At 36.2% G+C, this 21,015-nt stretch overlaps 1 protein-coding gene across 1 annotated transcript in view; it reads right to left on the bottom strand.

Annotated features, from left to right (window-relative positions):
- The window catches only part of TASP1 (taspase 1), a 114,272-nt gene that overhangs the window by 45,567 nt on the left and 47,690 nt on the right, over nucleotides 1-21,015 (bottom strand). The window contains exons 6-7 of the mRNA XM_039219107.1: nucleotides 13,463-13,547; nucleotides 1,740-1,819 (exon numbers count right to left, since the gene is read on the bottom strand). Coding sequence (XP_039075038.1) covers nucleotides 1,740-1,819; nucleotides 13,463-13,547 — 165 coding nt within the window. The remainder of the gene's footprint in view (nucleotides 1-1,739; nucleotides 1,820-13,462; nucleotides 13,548-21,015) is intronic.

Here is a 21,015-nt window from a genome sequence, read left to right as displayed (position 1 = left end):
CCAGATTTGTTTGCCTGACATAAGAACTCTAAATAAATGCCACTGGGAAGACTTTCAGGTAGAATTAGTGGGACTCTTGAGAATTAGACCTCTAACACTCCCTGTTTGATTACCATGGATGTATTTCTCTCTCCTCCAGCCTCATTATATTACAACATTCAGCTACATGATTATTCATTTGGAATATAATGTTATTAAGAGCTGATCCTTATTAAATACTTTTACGATATATAATCATTTCTTTTTTGGTTTCCTTGGAGTTAATGATTCCTCATTTTCTCATTTGATTATTTAAATTACAGTCACAGAGTAGCATGATAAAAAATAAAAATTTAACTTAAAATACAAGTACTATGTGTTTTCAATCTTTACCTTTTATGCATAAATACATAGCTATGATTTCATTTTTTAATTTTTTAAATGTTTATTTATATTTCAAAGAGAGAGAGAGAAAGAGAGAAAGAGAGAGGGGGAGGGGGCGGAGAGAGACAGAGACAGAATCTGATGTAGGCTCCAGGTTCTGAGCTGTCAGCACAGAGCCCGACACAGGGCTCAAACTCATGAGCCAGAAAATCATGACCTGAGCCCAAATGAGAAACTTAACTGACTGAGCCACCAAGGCGCCCCATATAATTTCATTTTTAAAATAGACATACAGGGGCACCTAGCTGGTTCAGTCAGCAGAATATGTGCTTCTCAATCTGAGGGTCCTAAGTTCCACAATGGGTATGGAGCCTACTTAAAAAAATAAAACAAAATAGACATATAAAACACATTCACATGTAAATATTTATAACTCATTTTTCATTTTTCAGTCATTAGATTTTATCAGTATTGGACATTAGTCTTGATAACAATTTCGAGTTACTACATAACATTTCATCATATGATAATTTACCTACATTCCTTTCTGTTAGACATTAAGACTTTTTCAAATTTTTTGATACTCTTAATAATGCTTTTGGAGTACTACATAAATCTTTGTGTCTAATTCTAATGACAAGTTCCTACAAGCAGGATAAGTTTAAGGCTTTGTTCTATACTACTTAGTTGTCCTCCAAAATTTCTGCCAATTTACATTTGTACCTACATTATTATGTTCATTTCACCTCATACTTATGAGCAGTTAAGAGTATTTTTAACTCTTTCAGAAACTAAAAGGGAACAAATTTAACATGTACTCATTTTAATTTGAATTTCCCTATTAGTTATATTATCGATTTATGACTTTTGATCATTTTTCTTTTGAGGTATTATTTGTATTTATGTGGTTTTAAATTTGACATACTTTCTCCCAGATTAAGGATATGTATCACTTTGTCACATTTATGGTAAGTGTTTTTTCAGTCTTAACTTTTATGTAGTCATACTTTTGTTCTTCCTTCTCTTGTACTTGGTTCCTAGGAAGGCCTTCCTCAGCTCAAGGATAGATAAATGCTGACTTCTGTTTTCTTCTCTCTCTATGAGGGGATAGTATTAAGATTTTATTACTAGTAATTATATTAAGTAACCTAAAAGGGATCCTTAGCAATACTTCTATAAAAGTATGAGAATGGGGGAAACTTCAGGAATATAAAACAATGGCTTAAATCAAGTAACTTTCATGTATCTTTTAACTATAAACATTTCAACATATAAGCTTCCTTCCTTAAATATCAGAGTACTATGTGGATTAAAACAATGTAACACTTTCATGTATATATGCCAATACAGCTTAATTTTGAAAAATTTTTACTCACTTGTGGTCATGATGTTAGGAGGGCAAGAGGGTATTCCATGATCTACTGCCCATCTGTAGGCTCCTTCTCCAACTAAAAAGCTAACAACAGAAAAAGTATTCTTTTAAAAATTCAGTATCATCTTTTCCTATATCAATAAAGTAATATAAATCATATAGTAAGGCAACCGAAAAAAATGTCTTGCATATAGATATAATTCTAGGTTTACCTCAAAATAACAATATGGCTATATGCCCAAAATTTATTTTAAAAATTTCCCCAAGTTAGAAATTTTACAATTGGAAATGGCATAATTTCATTTGCAATAACTAATAAGTAAAAATAGGCAAAATTCGCCCTAAGAAGTAAAAAATAGTTGATTTCCCAGTGGAAAACACTACAATTTATCTTGGCTCATAATGGTCACAAGATCCATTTAATCAGATTAAAGTCAAAGTTTCAGTGAATGTCCTCAGACTTGGTATTCTTGCCTACTACAACACCTGGGTCTACCCAAAATGAGTGGGTACATCTAGAGATGCCCAAAAACAATGAGATGTGCTTACACTTGCAAGCCTTAGTGCAGTGAAAATATATAAATGACCTATAAAATATATGACTCTCAGAATCATTTTTACTGTGGTGAGTACTGTGGTGTGTCCCAAAGCAATCTTTTAAGCCCTAAACTGCAAGTTCTAACATAATGAAGTAAATGAAAGGATACTGTTAGCTAACTGTAAAAGACTTATTTTCAAAGATTTCAAAGGGCATGCAGGATAATTAGGGCACTCCATTCCCTAACACAGTAATAGCAAGTGGTTACCACAAAAAATCAATCACTTCATCTCCTTCCATATCCAACTTCTTAAAGCTCTCAGCCAGCTAGTAATGGGTTTCCTTGAACTTATGCCTACTCATTAGTTTTTGGCTCCCTAGTTTTTGTTTCTGTTCTTCTAATCATTCCAACACTAAAGCTCAAAGTAGTGCATATTGAAGTCTTTAGATTCATTTGTTAATAAGGAGACCAGTGATATACTGGCAAAACAAAATCTAAGGAGACACTTAGAAATGTCCAAATAGTTCTAGTGAGAAACTAAATAGTTAAGTCCAATAACTGTTTTCCAATATATGGAGAGAGAGCCAACAAGAGAATAAACAACTTTACCCCTTCAAACTTCTATTTTTTTATTCTAGATGATTCTGAAAGTAGAAAACAGTTTCTCCTATTCTTGTATGAAATGAAGACGACTGCAAAGAAAATACAAAGAAAAGCTGTCATATAAAGTTCAAATGGAAGAATAATTGAAATAGAAACTTGAATGTGAGTTAAACTGTCCTGATGGCATTTTTAGCACTTTCTTCTTCTAGAAAAGGAACGTGATATAAGAAATGACTTCTCTCCATGCAAAGATGTAAAAGAGATGCTGAAGTAGCATATTAAATGATCAGAACAGAAATTTGGAGCTGAATCTAATATTCTTAGCATGCCCATTGGTCATCTTGGGTTCAATCCCAGTATCTGGAATCAATGGCATTTTACAAAATATTCTTAGTTTTATTTTTCATTTCTTAAACAGTCATTGCTTTTAAATCAAACCAATTTGCCATTGGCTGCTATGCAATTTTTAAAATAGCCACTTTACAATATTCATAGGAAGTTGATTATTTGGATGCCATCTTATGAACAAGAACACTGAATATCTGACCTTTTCTTACTATCAAAAACTGTCTAGTAGTTAATCATCACACAGAATGGAATAGAAGTGCTTTTGAAATAATTTTAAAATTCTGAAAAGCTACATAATACTAACAAGTCAAAAAATCATTTTCTAGAATATTACATACACTATCAATTCAAATTTCCCAGTCTTATGACTCTCCAAGGAGAAAGCTTTTAGGGAAATTTTGCCTCAGTCAAGTTTAGGAAATCTCATAGACTCTATCTTTGTAAAATATCTGGAATCTGACCACTTGTCACCACCTCTCCTGTTAACACCTTTCTCTGAACTACCATTATCTACACCTGGATTGCTGTAATGGACTCAATGTTTTAATGCTTACTTTGCTTTGCTCCCTGCCCCAGTCTATGCTCATCTGCCACTGACATCCTTATTAAACACAAGTCAGACAAAAATGCTATCCCTCTTCTCAAAACCTGCAAAACCTCTCATGAGAACTCTAGTGTAAACACTGGAGTCTTCAGGAGAATCTACAAGCTCTCAGATGATCGGATCCTTTCTGCTCCCTCTTTACCTCATCTCTTACTCCCCTTGCCCTCTTGCTTACTCTACTCCAGCCTCCTATAAAAATACAAACATGTCAAGGACATTCCAAGTCTCAAGGCCTTCACCCTGAATGTTCCCTCTGTTAGGCTCTTCCTTATTTTCCAAATGGCACATTCCCTTATCTGCTCAAATGTCTCCCCCTGAGAAGGCTTATTTAAACTGTACCCAGTGTGGGGCACCTGGGTGGCTCAGTCAGTTAAGCATCTGATTCTTGGTTTTAGCTCAGGTCATGATCTCGCAGTTTTGTGAGTTCAAGCCCCACATCAAGCTCTGCACTGGCAGCATGGAGCCTGCTTGGGATTCTCTTTTTCCCTCTCTCTGCGCCTCTCCCACTCACACTGTCTCAGTCTCTCTCAAAATAAATAAACTTAAAAAAAAATACTGTGCCCAACACACTGTATTCCCCTACCTAGGACTTCCAATCCCTGTCATTCTATTCTTTTCACATTTTTCTTTTCACCTTCTCACATACTATATACTTTATAATTTATATATTATATCTATTATTTCCTTCTATCTTCCTCAAATAAACTGTACGCTTCATAAGAATGGGAATCTTTGTTTTCTCATTGACATATCCAAGCATTTACTAGAGTACCTAAAGCATAGTAAGCATTAAATAAACACTGGCAAGATATTAAACAAGTAATAATAAGCTAGGGTATCAAAATTCCTTAAGGGGCGACATTTTCCTTGTGTTATACCCAATGTAACTTATATTAAAACAAGTCTTGAGGTGATGTAAAACAGAAAGCAGCAACACTCTACTGGAAGCAGCCCTGGGGTGGAGTGATTGAAACCTCCACCAGCCTACACTCTTGGTGCTACATCAAGCGCTAACACAGTCAACATACAGGAACAAATACAAGATGCAAACTGCATTCAAGAGTCTCTCATGGTTTGCCTCCCTCCCTCTTCCCAACTATTTTTCCCCTTCTTCTCCCTCATGATCCTCTGTTAGCTTCCTCCTAATTGACCTATACATGCAAACATATGAAAAAAAAAAAAGATGCGAACTACAATCTCATGGCTGGCAACCACCCATTTTCAGAGAACCATGACTCCATAATCAGTCTAAAAAGTGTCATTTCATGGGGCGCCTGGGTGGCTTAGCCGGTTAAGCGTCCGACTTTCTCTTAGGTCATGATCTCACGGTTCGTGGGTTCGAGCCCCGCGTCGGGTTCTGTGCTGACTGCCAGCTCAGAGCCTGGAGCCTGTTTCAGTCTGTGACTCCCTCTCTCTCTGGCCCTCCCCTGCTCACGCTGTCTCTCTCTCTCTCTCTCTCTCCTAGAAATAAATAAAACATTTAAAAAATAAAATTTAAAAAGTGTCATTTCATGAATCAGAAAGCTCTCAAGATTGCTCAGGGATCCCAATAATCAAAATATATTATTCTGGATAAGAGAGATATAGGAGAAAATGATATTATTTCTTTGGACTTAAAAAAACTGATTTCTATCTATTTCACCTATTGCTTCTTTGTTCATCATAAATATATAAAATTGAGGAAAGACAAATTAGTGGCTATTGATCATTTAAAACTTATAGACACATAAAGTGCAAATAAAGGAGAACTTGCTGTATTTGGAAATAACACATAACAACCAAATTAAATAATAAGAATGCAACTCTTTAAAAACATTTTTTAATTTAATTTCAATTTTTTAATTTATAAATGACTTTTAGAAAACAGAACCTCAGCATACACAACGGACACAAAAAAAATTAACAATCTTTAGAATCAAAATATATTTTATCAATGTTCACATTTCTCTGGTTGTCTTAGAAAATATTTTCTACTATTATTATTTTGTTTTTTAACCTGATTTGAATGGTATTCTAACTAAATCTATACCTTCTGATTAATTAATAGATTCTTTCATTTTATCGTTAGATTTTTAAATTGTCTTTTCAGATTCATACAACAAAAGTAGTACACGTTTGAGTGAATTTATGAAATATAATAAATTAAACAGTATTTTAAGAAAATGTACCAAAAGCTAAATTTGCCTCTGAAAAAAAATGCTAGGGTCTAATGAGCACCTTCAGTTTCATTTATACTAAACATAAAACAATGTATGTCAGGCTTTCCCTTTTTCATCAAAAGAAACATAATTTCCAAAAATTTAGGAGTCAACAAAGTTTTTGTGTAAAGGGTAGGATAGTAAGTAAGTTGGCTTTGTGGCCAGAATGTCTCTTTTACAATAACTCAATTTGGCCTTTTCAGTGTACAAGCATTTGTACATACATACAAATGGGTATGGCTGTGTCCCAATAAAACTTTATCTACAAAGCAAGCAGCAGACCAGATTTGGCCCATAAGTCATAGCTTGCCAATCCCTGTTCTAAATGATAATGCCTGTCAAAGCTATACTCTATCATAATGGAAGAAGAAAAATCCAAGCTATACTTTTATAAATAAAATAAGGAAGCAAGTAAATATGGGGCGCCTGGGTGGCTCAGTCGGTTGAAGTGTCCAACTTCAGCTCAGGTCATGACCTCACAGTTCGTAGGTTCAAGGCCCGCGTTGGGCTCTGTGCTGATAGCTAGCTCAGAGCCTGGAGCCTGTCTTCAGATTCTGTATCTCCCTCTCTCTCTGACCCTCCCTGTTCACACTATCTCTCTCTCTCAGAAATAAATTTTAAAAAATTAAAAAAAAAAAAAAAGAAACAAGTAAATGTGACACAGTTTATGAAGCTAAGCCCACCAAGGTTATAAAGATATCAAATACTCTATTCCTCAAAAAATTAACAATAGAACTCCCCTATGACCCAGCAATAGCACTGCTAGGAATTTACCCAAGGGATACAGGAGTGCTGATGCATAGGGGCACATGGACCCCAACGTTCATAGCAGCACTCTCAACAACAGCCAAAACATGGAAAGAACCGGGGCGCCTGGGTGGCTTAGTCGGTTAAGCGTCCGACTTTCGCTTGGGTCATGATCTCACGGTTCGTGGGTTCAAGCCCCGCGTCGGGCTCTGTGCTGACTACCAGTTCAGGGCCTGGAGCCTGTTTCAGTCTGTGACTCCCTCTCTCTCTGACCCTCCCCTGCTCATGCTGTCTCTCTCTCTCTCTCCTAAAAATAAATAAAACATTAAAAAAAAAAAAGAAAGAACAAAACATGGAAAGAACCTAAGTGTCCATCAACTGATAAATGGATCAAGAAGATGTGGTTTATCTATACAATGGAATACTACATGGCGATGAGAAAGAATGAAATCTGGCCATGTGTAGCAACATGGATAGAACTTGAGGGTGTTATGCTGAGCGAAATAAATCAGGCAGAGAAGGATAAATACCATATGTTTGCACGTATAGGAGGATTAGGAGGAACTTAACGTAGGACCATGGGTGAGAAGAAGGGGTTAATTAGTTGGGGATAGGGAGTGATGCAAACCATGAGAGACTCTTGAATGCCGAAAACAAACTGAGGGCAGATGGGGGGGGGGGGGTAGGGGGGTGATGGGCATGGAAGAGGGTACTTGTGGGGATGAGCACTGGGTGTTGTATGGAAACCAACTTGACAATAAACTATTTAAATAAATTTTTAAAAAACAAAATTAAAAAAAAGATATCAAATACTCTACTAATCTGACCAAACACCACTACTTAAACAGTACAACATATGCTGGCTATAACCAAAAAATAAGGTATACAAAGAAATGAACTTTTTGTTTAAAGACTTCTTAAAAAACAGTCAGTATGTAATGACTTGCTATCCCCATAGAGTGATTGTCAGATGACACCAGACAACCATGATTTCTAAGTCTTCCATCTGCTTTTGACAGTTTTTGTACCTTTATGCCTGGCACAGAGAAAATGAACAATAAATATTTGCTGAGTGAATGGGTAAATAATAAATGAGTGTAACAGTTATTTTTCATTATTATAAAAGGATTCTATTCTCCTCTTCTAATCTGTTGCTTCTAATATGATATGGAAGGACTCCATAAATTCCTAATAGCCTAACAGTGGTCAAGTGTGGGACCCAGTTTCATTATCTGCAAAATGTCTTACCCTCATAAATCACTGTATAATTTTTATGATTAAATGCATGCAAACTACATAAAACACTGCCTGATATAGTGTGCAAATGCAATAAATATTAGGTATTATTATTACACAAATTAAATAACTAGACTTATTAGGGTCATATGAAAATAAACTCAAAGTAAAAACATGATAAATTTGGTTTTGTTGATTTAGGACACTAAAGGAATTTTGCTTTTTTCTCATTTACTGCAGGTGTATGATGAACTTCCAAGAGTGTGAGAAATTTCTGCTTCTGGACAAGATGGAGTAACAGAGAACAAATTTACACCCTTACCTGAAGAAATTCTTTTAAAAATCAGAAATATAAGAAGTGATAGTTTTCAGACATTAGTAGGCAACGTAAGGACAGTGATCCTTGAGAGAAAGGAAACAAGGGAAACCCTATGACTGACCCAGCTTACTGCCTAGAGAGTATCCAGGCCATGGCACAGAAAAATTCAGGCAAACCCATCAGTTTCTCAGTTGAAGAGAAAGAACTGGGCATCCAAAGAACCCCCGACAGCCAGGGTTCACAGGGCAGAATACCAGAGAGGAGAGAGCTGCACAGGAAAGGACTCTGACTTCTACAGACTCCTCTCTAGTCTTCAGCTAAGTAGAGATGAGTCTAGGTGTAATAAGAATCACCCAAAGCCTGGAAAAGAACCACAAATATTTTAGAGGGAACAAGCCCCAAGTTCACAAAGGCCAGAAACAGCTCCTGTCCCATCAGTCAAAGTAAGAAAACTCATTCTAGATACATCTGTTATAGTACTTAGAAGAGTTTTGCCCCAATAGCAAAGTAAAATTAGCTCAAGGCTAAATGCTTCTCTAGTTACATGTGACAATGTATAAAGTAAGACCTGAAAGGATGAATCTGTCTTTAAATAACTTAACTACATCCTAGAATAAAACTCAAAAATATTTGTTAAAATATTAAAATATCCAGAACCAAATATGGTAAAATTCACAATGCCTCAAATGCAATAAAAAAATTACCAAGCATGCAAATAAGCAAGGAAATCTAACCTATAATGAGAGAAATCATTCAACTAAAAACAACTCAGAAATGACAAAGATGATAGCAAAGTAGTAAACAAAGATATTACAACAAACAATTTTTATAACTCTATTCATATGTTCAAGAAGTTACAGGAATGATTAAAAATGTTAAGTAGATACATGGAAGACGTTTTCTAAAGCTGCTAATCAAACTTCTGGAGATGTCTACAATGTCAGAGATGAAAAATAAACTAGATGGGATTAACAAGTGATTAGATATTGCAGAAAAATAGTGAACTCGAAAACAGCAATGGAAGTTATTTAACACAATACAAGGAGAAAAATGAATGGAAAAAGTAAATAAATTATCAGTGACCTGTAGGACCACAGATGTCAAATATACATGCCGTCAGAGTCCTAAAGGATAAAAGAGGAATCAGAAAAAATATCTGAAGAAATAATAGCTGAAAATTTTCCAAATTTGATAAAGTATATATCCTACATACCAAGAAACAAAATAAACCCAATCCAAAGACAAAAGAAGAAAACAACAGACCAATGTATCTCATATATTATGAAAATTCTTTATAAAATCTTAGCAAATTAGGTCCAACAATACATCAAAAAGATAATACAGTATGACCAAGTGCAATTTATCCCAGGAATGCAATTGTTGCTTAACAGTTGAAAATCAACCAATCTACTAACTGACCAAATAAAAAATTATAAGATCATCTTAATAGATGCAGAAAAGCATTTGAAGAAATATAACACCCATTCCTATTTAAAACTCTTAAAATGCTAAGAAGGGAACTTTCTCAGCATAATAAAGAACATCTAAGACAAACCTACAACAACCATCACACTTAAGGGCAAAAGACCAGACACTTCCACCGTAAGATCACAAACAAGGCACAGATGCCCACTCTCACAGTTCTTTTATTGTTTCTCCCACTCTCACATTTCTATTCCACATTTCATTGGAGGTCCTAGCCACTGTAATAAAGAATAAGAAATTAGTTAAAGTAACCTAGATTAGAGAACCCAGGAAGAAGTAAAATAATCTTTATTCTCAGACGTTACTATCTATATAGAAAATCTTACCAAATATATAAAAATGGTACTATATAACAAATGAATTTAGCAAATTCTCTGGGAAGAATATCAGTGTAATAAATCAATCATATTTCTATATTGGCAAGGAACAATTAGAAATTAACATTTATTATATATGTAATTTACGATAACATCAAAAAGGAAGAAATGCTTAAGTATAAATTTGATAAAAGCTATTTTTTAACTCTACAATATAGAGATCTATCCATTTTACTATATACAAATGTTTCTCCCTTTTATTTTTAATTTTTTTAATGTTTTTTTTATTTATTTTCTGAGAGAGAGAGAAAGACAGCGTGAGCAGGGGAGGGTCAGAGAGAGAGGGAGATACAGAATCTGAAACAGAATCCAGGCTCTGACTTAGATGTCAGCACAGAGCCCGACGTGGGGCTCAAACCCACGAACCATGAGATCATGACCTGAGCCAAAGTCGGACACTTAACTGACTGAACCACCCAGGCGCCCCATGTTTCTCCCTTTTAATACCGCAGATTATTCAAAATATGATTAGAAAACAGTTTACTCAGCCATTGATGGACATTTAGATTGTTTACATTTTATACACCACAAGCAATGTTGCTGTAATGCTTCTTGTGCTATAGAGCCCTCCTGTGTACATGTGAAGGTGTTTTGTCCCAGGACAGAATTGCTGGAGCACATCACATGTATATTTTCAAGTTTTTACATTAATAAATAATATCAAAATGTCTCTCACCTGCCAATTTTCAGTCTATGTTCCCACCACTAGTAGAACAAAGAACCTGGTTTTCCATAACCTCAACGACACTGGATATCATTTGTCTTTGTTAATTTTGTTACTTTAAATAACATGAAAATATCATCTTGTCATTTTAATTCACAATTCCTTGCTGGGCACTTCTATACCATTAATATTTTCTTCTCCATAAGTTGCCTATTTGTACTGCTTACCAATTTTTAAAATTTAGGCTATCTTTGTCTTAATATTTTATAGTTCTTCAACATTATGGTTACTAGTTTCTTTTTTGGTATCTATGCTGCAAATGATTGTTCTCAGTTCCAAAGGCCATAATGTCTTTTAATTCAGATCATAGCACCTTCGGTTGTATAATAGCTATACATTTTCATGTGTCATAGGTTTCCATATTTTAGTTTAATTTTTAATCTTAATAAGGTCTTTGCTACCTCATAGTCATAAACATAATCTCATATTCTTTCTTAAAAACATTTTATTCTATGCTTTTTTACTTTCATGTTTGAATTTATTTTTTTGAATGGTATGACAGGAATGTAAACTAACTTTTCTCCATTAGGTAGCCAATTGTCTCAATACAATTTATTTAATACACCATTCATTTTTTTCCACACAATACTTTGAGATGACACTTAGGATAGATTAAATTTAATTCTATACTGGGTCTGCTTCTGGACTTCCAGTTCAGTCCTACTGATTTTTTCTATATATCCCTCTACCTATATCCACCTGTTTCCTGTTTTAATTAAGATAATATTATGAAGTATAAGGATAGCTTTAGATAAGTCCAACTCTTTGGTCTGTTTCAAAATGTCTTGGCTATTGTTGTACACCTGCTCCTCCATATAAACTTAAGAGTCAGCTTGGTAAATGTCATGAGTAGTGTAGGGAATGGGATTATGGTGATTTGCAGATGAACTTTAAAATACTTGTCACAAGATTTATGCTATTTTTCTTGTCAACTAAAACAAGTGCTTTATTCCCTCCTTACATTGTCTTCTAATTGGTTTAGAATTAATTATGCTTTATGTACAGTAGCAAATATGGGTGAAAGAAAGCAGAACGTTTTAAATCAACATTGAGGAGAATATAAATCCAGAGATAATCTCTTTACATCTACTACTCCCCCCAGAATAAGTCCTATTCAGTAGGACTCTGTTTATGCATTAAAGAAAACGTAGTAAATTTTGGGTTACTGGACTTCATATCAGTTAAAAAAAAAAACAGCATGATTTTTAACACAAATTATAAGAATAGTCTAAGAATTTTTTTAAACACTTGTCCTACTTTCAGATTTATAAAAGTAAACCTACTGATATCAAACAGACATATTATAAACAATCTCAAATTTTCACATTTGCTTCTCCTCATCCTTGTTTTGTTGAAGACACAAATATTAAAAATTATATTTCTCTGAACATTTTAATAATTGACCTTTATAGTATCACAATTAAACACAAATGAGAAGTATATAAGAGAAAGTATAACGAGTATATTTGGGTAAAAGGTTTCAAGATTTTTCAAAACTATGTGAATTTATTTTCTATGATTTCAAATTAGAACAATCAAATGAAGTGATATAGTAATGTCACAACTTTCAACACACATTAATATAACCTATACATCTAGGCATGCCGAAGATATATTAAGTATGCAATGGCATTAAAGTATTATTTGTTAATATTATTAGGCATGCTAATCGGATGGTGATTGTTTTACAAACAGAGAATTTACAAAATTATTTAAGGGTAAAAAATATGATGTCAAGAATTTGCTTTAAGATACTACAGGAAAAGGTGCCTGGATGGCTCAGTCAGAGGAAGATATGATCTTGGGGTCATGATTTCAAGCTTCATGCATGTTGGGTGTAGAAACTGCTTAAAATAAAGAAAGAAAGAAACAAACAAACAAACAACAGACAGACAGCCAGAAAGACAAACTTTAAAAAGAATTTTAAATAAAATAATAAAATACTACAGGAAAAAAAAAAAAAGAGAGATGAGTCAGACAGAGGAAAGGCAAAAACAATCTTAATTATTGGAGCTAGATGACAGGTTCATGAGTGCTCTTTACCATGTTCTCTCTACATTTATAAATACTTCCAAACTTCAAAGTTTTTTAAATGAAAACTGTATGTTAATGCTGGAGAAAAGATGTAATCTTACTAATCTTAACATCACAGGGTATTTCTCCAGAAGAGAAAAATTAAGTACTTTTATTCTAAAATCATCTCAAAATTAAAATTAATTTGGACTCTGAACTTTAACAGTTTTATAATAAAAGACCCAATTGTGCACTTAGTAACAGCAAAAACATCTCTGTAATCAACTACAAAACCAAAAATTAACTCTGATCTCTTTTCTGCTTTAATCTGTAATATTCTATTTCATCTGAAGCTCTATCAAATGTACAAAATGTTCCAAGATTACAGAACAAAGTGTGTCTTCCTCTCAAAGGCAAGCTACTGCTGGTGTGTAACCAATAGCATCAGCCTTCTGTGGATAAAAATAGCCTTCAAATACCGCATGCACCAAAGACCAAAGACCCAGAGAAAGTCAGGCAGAACAAAGCTGTTACCAGGGAGGAATTCGGCCAGCCGAGAGCTTGCCCTTCTGCCCTTCACACAAGAGTCTGTTCGCAACTGAGACTGGGTTCTTGATTCCTATAAAACAAAATTGGCAGAAAATGAAGTCAGAAAAATGTCTTTAAGTTTCCCACCCAGTTTTGTGGAGTTTCACTAAAATAACTTTAAAATATCTTAGAAAATTCTTCTTTTCTATATGCTAATGAAAACCCTTAATTATCATGAATAAGGATAAAATCAATAAACATATGAATACCGAGAAGACACAAGAAAAGAATATAAAACACATTCTCAGTTTTATCACATGCTACAGCAGGAAAGACTGAATTTGGGTTGGTTTTTTTTGTTTTTATTTATTTATTTATTTTTAGAAAAGACTGAATTTGAAATATACACTTAAATTATGTTTTTTGTTAGGAGATTTCAGAATAGAAGAGAAAAAATAAACTGAAAATGTGGCATCTACTATCAAAAATTGAATTTCCTCCAAAGCATAAACATATGTACAAATATGGGGAGAGGAATGGCCAAAAATTTCAAATCCACCTACAAGAGAGAGAGAATAAAGAGAATATCCTATAAATTGGGTAAAAGTAGGGAAAAGAGATGAAGTATGTACAAGATGGTAACCTAAAATATGGTTCAGATTGTTTCCAGAAGAGAAAACAGAATGCGAAGAAAAGTGAGAAGAGGATGCATATCTGGAAGGGACGTAAGGACAGCAAGTGTCAGTGTGAAAAACAGTGTCATAATAACAATGAGAAATATGACAATGTGATGATGACTGAAGACAGTGACAGTAAATAGTATCTAATATATTCCAGGCCCACTGCCAAACCCTTAAATGTATCACATTATTTCATTAATCTCTCAACTCTATCATATAAGTATACTTATGAACCCTGATTACTGAGGAAATATTTGCACAGAGGGTTAAGTTACCCACCCAAGATCCCAGTGCTATGATTCTAACAGAAGCAGCTAATGCCAGACACCACACTCTTAACCACGAATCAATGGATGCCTCTCAGGATACCACTACTACCAAAAAAAAAAAAAAAATCAGCAGTGGGATATAAAGAGACTATAAAAACTAAAATTAGAGTCATTATATTGTCTCTAAACAAAATTATTTAGCTAAACAACAAAAACATGTACTAGCTCTTAAAATATATCTCTGTAGGGGTGCCTGGGTGGCTCAGTCAGTTAAGCATCCAACTCTTGATTTCAGGTCAGGTCATGGTCTCATGGTTCTTGAGTTTGAATCCAGCATCAGGCTCTGTGCTGACAGCAGGGAACCTGCTTGGAATTCTCTCTCCATCTCTCTGTCCCTACCCGACTCATCACTGCTCTTTCTCTCTCTCTCAAAAATAACATTAAAAAAAATTTTACATCTCTGTACATGTTGATTCAATATTGTAAACACTTTAATAATTGTCAAATTAAGTTATAAATTAAAATCTATAAATTCTGCATCAAAACTTTAAAAGGACTTCTATGGTGTATGACAAGCTGACTCTTAAATTCATCAGGAAGAAACACTTTGGGGGAAAAAATGAAGAGATATTCACCCTACAAGATACCATTTCTTATAAAAATCTCTTCTTAATTAAGAGAGTAGAGTTTGGGTACAGACAGACAAATACATCAATGGAACAGAATAAAGCTACAGTTCAGACACAGACACACATGCATTTGGATATTTAATGCAAGATATCATATTTCAAATGACTAAGAAAAGATAGGGGCACCTGGGTAGCTCAGTCGGTTGGGCGTCCGACTTCAGCTCAGGTCATGATCTCACAGTCTGTGGGTTCAAGCCCTGCATCAGACTCTGTACTGACAGTTCAGAGCCTGGAGCCTGCTTCAGCTTCTGTGTCTCCCTCTCTCTCTGCCCCTCCCCCACTCACTCTCTGTCTCTCTCAAATTAAAATTTTTTAAAAAACATTTAAAAAATGAGTAAGAAAAGATAGACTCTATGAGAGAGATAGAAAGAACACAGAGTAATGGGAGTCAGACTATTTTATGACTGTACTGGCTATCAACCTATTTCTTCTCAGCTACAAAATCTCCCTTCATTGCCTGATCTGTGGAAATGGATATGGGCCCTTTAAATACGTTCCCTTTGCCAGCTGGCATACCAGTAGCTTTGTCAGTAGAGGGCACCGGAGACACACTGCAGCAGGAAAGGGTGACTTATTAGCCAGCCTTGGAGAGTGTCAGTTTTTCTTCACTGTTTGGCCCACATAGCATTCCCCAGAGCTAAGGGCCTTCAGGATCCCGCTTTCTCCAGCATTTGGCCACCACATGTTCTCCCCAGCTCCTGATTCAGGTTACAAGAGCATAGATGACAGTACCAGGAAGAAAAGGACTGTACCCAGATCAAGTCACAACTCTCAGCCACACAAGCACAAAAAGAAAAGTGTTCAACAGGAACGAATGCTCATGAGCCAAAAGCCCAAACTTTATCCTGTGCTACAGAGGTTCAATTCCCATAGTTTCCTGATCCCTGTGTGCCTGCCCACAAGCCTGAGCTCACCTGTGCCCCACAGGATTGTTCCTGGTCTCACAGTGACTGTGGCCTGAGTGACCCAGCAACGAATCTGCCAGGCAGTGGGGTACAACCATACCTTCTTTCATGATGTCTGAATCTCCTTTCAAGGCTATCCTTACTTGGGTATTTCTCCCTCTGCCCTAGAATACATTTTGAGTTCTCATTCCATCTTTATATAGTTACTTTCTTATCACTGTCTAATAATTCTTTGTATTAAACTTCTCCTACTGTATCTACTGTGTGGTTTGTCTCCTAGTTGGACCCAGACTGATACAGTAACCTTGGACTACCAAACCTATTCTGTATTTCAGTTTCCTTATCTGTGAAATGGAGATAAAAGTAGTGACCTTAAAAGGTGACTGTGAGAACTAAGTGACTCAATATATGTAAACTACTGGAGAACAATGCATAGTATACAATAATCACCCAATAAATAGTAGTTATTATTGTTATTGTTTTTCAACAAATTGTGTAGGGAGATTTTGTTGGTTATTTCTGAAAGTGGTAAATGAAACATAAATTATCTGTATTAGAAGAAAATATAGATTAACTGTACTTATAATTATGAGGGAAACTTTAAGAAATGCAAAACATAAAAGCCATAAAACGACAAGTAAAAGCTTGACAAATAAAAATTTTAAATTCCAATATAAAAGCACTCTACAAATAAAGGTAAAAAGCAAGCTACAAAAGATATGGAACAATCAGTTCACAGAGAATAGCTAATGGCCTTTAAATATATGAAATTTCATTAAATACCAATATAATATCATAATAAAAGAAATTACAATTAAAACTAATTGATATACTCTTTCCTACCTATCACTGAAATCAGAAAGGATATAAAAGATTGGAAGAAGTGAATAACCAAATTGACCTAGTTGGCACATACAGAACACACACCTAACAACCACAAAACACACACTCCTCTAAAGTTCACATGGAATGGGGCTCCTGGGTGGCTCAGTCAGTTAAGCATCTGACTCTCGGTTTTGGCTCTCATCATGATCTCACAGTTTGTGAGTTCAAGTCCTGCGTTGGACTCTGTGCTGTCAGCTGCTTAGGCGTTTCTCCCTTACTTACTCTCCCCCTTACTCTCTTGCAAAATAAATAAATAAACTTTATTTAAAAAAATAAAAGGAGGGAGGCAAGATGGCAGAGAAGTAGGGAGCTCCCTTCATTTCATTCACCCCATCTCTCAAACAGAGAAGACCTGAAGCCATAGGACACTGAACCGCAGGAGTTTGGGAGGAAAAGAGACCGAGTCCACTAAGAAAACAACCTGATAGGTGCATGAGTGAGATCTGAGGAAGACAAAAATGGGCCAGGACCTGGAGACACAGGAGGGAAGGAAACCCCCTTCACAGGGAGCCACGGAGATTCGAGGGGAATAGAAAGAGCAGCTGAAACTGCTCATAGAACAGTCCCTGGAGAAGAGAAAACCATCAGCTAGAGATGGAGAGTGATCCTATTTCTAGCTGTGGTGCTGACTTTGGTCCGGATGCCCAGGTCCCAGGCTGCGCCAGGAGAAACTACTCTGCTGCTCTCCTAGCTTGACCCCCGGCTGGGAAGCAGCCTGGCCTGACGGATTATATTTTGGGCTGTATCAATAAAGCCTGCGGACTAAGACCTCGGAAACAAGGCAGGGCTTGGGGACATACAACATGACATACAACACAGCCCACCTCAGCTATGACCATGGCACAGGGAGACCAGACCAAAAGAGTGATTTGCGAAGCTTGGTTCAAGAAGAGACTAGGGCGCTGCCATTTTTCTCCCCACAACCACCAAGGCAGGACCTCACGGAGCGGCCAGCGGGACCCCAGTGGAGGCTAAGACCTGCCTACACCACACCATGCCCATCCACACTAGAGAGCTGCTTGCTTTTTTTTTTTTCCACCGGAGCCCAGGGCAAGAACTACATGGATGCACAGCCGTGATTAATTCTAGATCAATTCTTTCTATTCAGATATATTTTCCCTTGTCTCATGTGAATCCCTCCCCACTGCTGGACTGGGCACTCTGGTCATTGGTTTGCTTAAACAGTAACATTTAATCAATTCTCTAGATGTATACTCTACACGTCCACTGCTACCTTTTTGTCTCTCTGTCTCTGAAATAATCAGACTATATAGTTTCTCTGAGTAACATTATCTTTTGTTTCTCCTCGCCTCCTACCATATTCTCATCTTCCTCTCTCTGATTTAAGCCTCATAGTCTCTCTGCCTGGTCATTATACAATTTTGCTTTCTCCCCGCCCTGTCATTTCTCTCTTTGTATATGCTCTTCCATCAGCACTGCATACACCCTGCTCTTTATTTGTAGCTGGGAATTCTGGTTTTATGCTTTAAGACTGTCCTTTGTCATTTGCTTTTTTTCTTTATTTTTCCTTTTTTTTTTCTTTTTTCCTTTTCTTTTCCCTTTCAAATTGCTTCTTTGTTGGATTTTTCTATGCGTTTGCATGTCTTCGTTCCCTATGTGTTTGTCTGTCTGCTTTCCTTTCCAGGGCTACCACAAGAAACAAGCCAAAGTACACGTGTTGGAGAGTCCCAAATACCAATCCGAGTAGGAAAATAAAATAACCAAAGTATCAACGAGACCAAAAGACACCATTCAAGAACACTTCCTGAAAGGATAGGCCCTGGACAGTCAATGAGCCTTGTTATATGGCAGTACTTGCAGGTTCAGAGCACATAACAAGCTTTTAAAACTAACAAGAGATGGGGCGCCTGGGTGGCTTAGTCGGTTGAGCGTCCGACTTTTGCTTAGGTCATGATCTCGCGGTTCGTGGGTTCGAGCCCCGCGTCGGGCTCTGTGCTGACTGCCAGCTCAGAGCCTGGAGCCTGTTTCAGTCTGTGACTCCCTCTCTCTCTGACCCTCCCCTGCTCACGCTGTCTCTCTCTCTCTCTCCTAGAAATAAATAAAAAACATTTAAAAAAAAATAAAAAATAAAACTAACAAGAGACAGAAAGCTAAACAAAATGACAAAACGGAAGAACTCTCCCCTAAAGAAATTCCAGGAAGAAATGACAGCTAAAGAACTGCTCAAAACAGATATGAGCAACAGAAGTGAACAAGAATTTAGAACAATAGTCATAAAATTAATCGCTGTGCTTGAAAAAGGCATGGAAGGCAACAGAGAAGTTATTCCTACGAAGACTATGAAGCTTAAAAATACCTGTGATGAATTAAAAAATGCTATAAATGAGGTACATAATAAAATGGAGAAGTCCAATGAATGGACTGAAGAGACAGAGGGAAGAATAGGTGAATTAGAGGACACAATTATAGAAAAAGAGGAAACTGAGAAAAAGAGAGATAAACTGATCTAGGAACATGAAAGGAGAGTTCAAGAACTGAATGATACAATCAAATGGAAAAATATCCATATCATAGAAATTCCAGAAGAGGAAGAGAGAGGAAAAGGTGCTGAAGGAATACTTGAACAAATTATAGCTGACAACTTCCCCAATATAGGGAAGAAAACAGACATTTAAATCCAAGAGACACAGAGAACTCCCCTCAGACATAACTTGAATCAATCTTCACCTTGACATATCAGAGTGGAACTGGAAAAACATAAGGACTAAGAGAGAATTCTGAAAGTAGCTAGGGATAAAAGGGCCCTAACATAAACAGGGAGACCTATCAGAGTAGTTACAGACCTATCTACTGAAACTTGGCAGGCCAGTAAGGAATAGCAGGAAATCTTCAATGTGATGAACAGAAAAAATATGTAGCCAACAATCCTCTATCCAGCAAGCCTGTCATTCAGAATAGAAGGAGAGATAAAAGTGTTCCCAAATAAACAAAAATTGAAAGAAATCATCACCACTAAACCAGCCCTACAAGAAATCCTAAGGGGGACTCTATGAGGAAATGTTGCAAGGAACATGAGGTACCAGAGACACCACCAAAAGCATGAATCCTACAAAGAATACAATGACTCTAAAACCATATTTTCCAATAAAAACACTGAATGTAAATGGACTAAATGCCCCAATAAAAAGACAAAGGGTAGCAGAATGGATAAAAAACAAAGTCCATCTATTGGCTGTCTACAAGAGACTCATTTTAGACCTGAGGACACCTTCAGATTGAAAGTAAAGGGATGAAGAAATACCTATCATGCTATTGGAAGTCAAAAGAAAACTGGAGTAGCCATACTTATATCAGACAAACTGGACTTTAAAGTAAAAGCAGTAACAAGGTATGAAGAAGGGCATTCCATAATAATTACAGGGTGTATCCATCAGGAAGAGCTAACAAGTATAAATGTCGATGCACCAAATATGGAAGCACCCAAATACATAAAACAATTAATCACAAACAGAAACAATCTTATGAATAAGAGTGTGCTAACAGCAGAGGACTTTAATACTCCACTTACAGCAATGGATAGATCAACTAGACAGAAAATCACTAAAGAAACAATGGACTTGAATGACACATTGGACCAGATGGATTTGACAGATGTATTTAGAACTCTACATCCTGAGGTCATGGAATTCACTTTCTTCTCAAGTGCACATGGCACATTCTCCAAGAGAGAACACATACTGGATCATGAAGCAGCCCTAAATAAATATAAAAGAATTGAGATCATACCATGCACACTTTCAGATCACAGTGCTATGAAATTTGAAATCAATCACAGGAAAAAGTCTGGAAAACCTCCAAAAACATGGAGGTTAAAGAACACCTTACTAAAGAACGAATGGGCCAATAAGGCAATTAGAGAAGAAATTAAAAATTATATGGAACAAATGAACAAGAAAATACAACAATCCAAACTCTATGGGATGCAGCAAAGGCAGTCCTAAGAGGAAAGTACATTGCACTCCAGGCCTATTTCAGGAAATTAGAAAAAGCGCAAATATAATGGGGCGCCTGGGTGGCTTAGTCGGTTAAGCGTCCGACTTTCACTTAGGTCATGATCTCGCGGTTCGTGGGTTCGAGCCCCGCGTCGGGCTCTGTGCTGACTGTCAGCTC

The sequence above is a fragment of the Hyaena hyaena genome, unplaced genomic scaffold, assembly GCF_003009895.1.
Source record: "Hyaena hyaena isolate Hyena2069 unplaced genomic scaffold, ASM300989v1 scaffold_789, whole genome shotgun sequence".
Classification (NCBI taxonomy): domain Eukaryota; kingdom Metazoa; phylum Chordata; class Mammalia; order Carnivora; family Hyaenidae; genus Hyaena; species Hyaena hyaena.
The sequence above is the reverse complement of the archived record's forward strand: the minus strand, read 5'-3'. Positions and strand labels throughout refer to the sequence as shown.